Raw genomic sequence first — 3,019 nt, 5'->3', positions numbered from 1 at the left:
TGAATTTCGTTTGTATCGTAAAATTGAAGCCTCTTTTCCGCGATGCCAATTGGCTATCTCGATTGATTGCCGCGCCGTAGCTTGCTTCATCCCGTGAGGGACTGTCATTGCGGAGTGTGGCGAGTTTCGTGCGTGTAGTGCGTCGTGTGTATCATGATGTGACAGCTCGCGTCGTGTCGCGAGGTTAATCGTCCCGCGTCGTGTCGCAATTATTATATAATAGCATAATGTTAAAGCTAAATAGCGCGCGCGAAGCGCGCGCGTCTGTAGTGTCTAGTACCAATAGAAATGCATGAAACTTTTTATCTGCCTGCAGAACAAACTGCAAATAGAAATAAAATAGATAATTTCAATTTGGATGACACAGAAAACAAGCCACCTGAAAAAAAGAAGTTATTGAATAAGTTTAATGTGTAAATATTATTTAATGTGTAAATATCACATAATAATTGTGGTAATGTAAATTGCTTTTATATATCCACATTCGCCGTTAAAATCGTTAAATAAATATAAATATAACTATAAATATAAATAAGTTGATTTAAATATTTTTCTCATAAAAAAGTAATTTATCATCTTAAGTATAGTCTTAAGGCGTCATCAGCCAATCAGAGGGCTGTATTAGCATCTTAAGACGTCACTTCCTCTATGAGGAAGCCAAGTGCAAATTTCTAATTTGCACCATTTTATCTCTTTAGTCGTTGTTTCACCGTACTGTTTTAAATAGATGACTATGAAGAAGCTTCTAAAAAGAGAAGAGATGCTGACTTATTTTCAGATATTGAAAATACAGAAAAAATGAAACAGACTTGCAAAGCACGTCATAAAAAACTAATTTTATCTGATTATTCTTGGCGTTCTGACAGTTCTGATGAATCCACCTCTAGAAATCATAAAAACACATTCACAGTGTACTACGCCACAGTCACAGAAAAACGATTCCAATGTATATGATACATTTAAAAAACGAACCAAGAATGTGTGTGTAGATGCTAATATACCAATGATTCTCATAGTCCATCTCCAGAAATTATAAAAACACATTCACAGGATACCTACTAACAAGGGAACCTCGCGAAGTGGAAAATTCTGATTTTAATGAAACTTTCCACACATGTAGGGGGAGTAAAAAGATGAATTTAGATATTTTTTGTAGCGGCCCAAAAACGGTTTTAAGGGATGAAACCACTGCTCATATGTAGAGCGCCTTTTTGCTTTTCTCGATATATTTCGAAAAGTATTCGAGATATCAAAAAATGTTTCAAATAAAAGTTTTATGGTAAAATCTCCTCTATTCAACCACATTAATAAAATTTTGAAAAAAACATTTTTGTTTAAAAAATTATTTTTAAAAAATATTATATTAATGTTGTTGAATAGAGGAGATTTTACCATAAAACTTTTATTTGAAACATTTTTTTATATCTCGAATACTTTTCGAAATATATCGAGAAAAGCAAAAAACCGCTCTACATATGAGCAGTGGTTTCACCCCTTAAAACCGTTTTTGGGCCGCTACAAAAAATATCTAAATTCATCTTTTTACTCCTTTTACATGTGTGGAAAGTTTCATTAAAATCAGAATTTTCCATTTCGCGAGGTTCCCTTGTAAGTCACAGTCACACAAGAACAATTCTACCAATATATGTGATACATTTAAAAAACGATCAATGAATATGTGTATGGATGTTAATGCCAATGATTCTTACAATCCACCTCAGAAAGTCCTAAAAACATATTCGCGGTGTAGTACGTATCATAAGAACGACTCTACCAAAAAAGTCGATTCTGAACAAAATATAAACTTAGAACAGTTTTGTAATTTTAATTCAGAATCGGAATTCGAAGAAAACGAAAGCAACTTTGAAAATGTTGATAATAACATCAAATTAGCTAATAAAGAGAACAATAATGTAAAACTGCTTCTAAGACTAGAACATCTACAAGTAAAGCAAATATTATCATCTGGAGAATGTAAAGGTGATAAATGTATAAAATTTTTTGTTTTAAACACATTTTCTCTTAAAATAAACATATAACCAAATTTTTGTCTTAAAATATTTTTATTTTTTATAATTTTGACTTATTTCAATTATTTCCTTGCGTACAAGTGCTTTTAGAGTTAGACATTAAACATAACGTTTACTCATTTAAAAAAAAGAAACTATAATTCCTTGGATTTTTCACTTTAATCAACATATGAAACACATACAAGAACTTTATTTATGTAAAATTTTCTGTTATTTTTTATTTGTTATACTGATTTTATAAAATACTGAATTTTGCATCGCTTAAGAATGTTGTTTCTGGTTTTATAATAAGATGAAGAACAATTTAAAAACTGTCGAAAAATCAATACAGAATGTCATTTTTTGCAGAGATTGACAATGAAATCACTAAAAATGGGAATGACAATTCACAATCTCATACGCAACAAGAAGGACCATTTGATGTAGATAAATTTGGAAGTAAGTATTTTCTATATTATGTCAACTTTTTTTATAATATAAATATTTTATAATACGATTTTTTTAACGTAAATAATTCCACTTTAAATTGAACTTTAATTTGTCACTCTAGCTTCAAATCGAAATTTAACATAATGTTTAAATGGCTAATCATGTTTTTATATAACTTTTTATTTTAAGAATAGTAAAATTTGAATAATATTAAACGAATAACACATTTGCACTTATGCACTCATACACTTACACGTACAATGTATAATATCATATCAAGAACCTTTTATGTCATTTTTTTGCAGCTGCATTGAAGCTTATTCTGACAAAGCAAAATAAAATTGTGCAACAGAACCAAATTATAATGGCTAAAATTACGATTCTCGAGAAAAAGATTTTTCAAGATACAACTAATTGTCAGTTGAGTGATCAAACTAAAGACACATTACGCAAAACATTTGTTATAAAAACCGTCAATGATTTAGAAGAGTTTGCCGCTAGTTTAAAGAAAAAAAAGTTTTTTGATGAAGTTGTAAGTATAATTTATTACAATAATAAAT

At 29.7% G+C, this 3,019-nt stretch overlaps 1 protein-coding gene across 1 annotated transcript; it reads left to right on the top strand.

The window, feature by feature from the left end:
- Positions 1–1,676: 1,676 nt before the first annotated feature.
- LOC112461229 lies at positions 1,677–2,991 on the top strand (the record flags this gene model as incomplete). Its single annotated transcript, XM_025026395.1, has 4 exons — positions 1,677–1,749; positions 1,834–1,980; positions 2,379–2,468; positions 2,765–2,991. Coding segments are annotated over exons 1-4 (537 nt in total), but the record flags the coding sequence as incomplete, so codon positions are not given.
- Between the last annotated feature and the right edge of the window lie 28 nt (positions 2,992–3,019).

This window comes from Temnothorax curvispinosus, unplaced genomic scaffold, assembly GCF_003070985.1.
Source record: "Temnothorax curvispinosus isolate PA1 unplaced genomic scaffold, ASM307098v1 QBEX01011168.1, whole genome shotgun sequence".
Taxonomy (NCBI): domain Eukaryota; kingdom Metazoa; phylum Arthropoda; class Insecta; order Hymenoptera; family Formicidae; genus Temnothorax; species Temnothorax curvispinosus.
The sequence above is the reverse complement of the archived record's forward strand: the minus strand, read 5'-3'. Positions and strand labels throughout refer to the sequence as shown.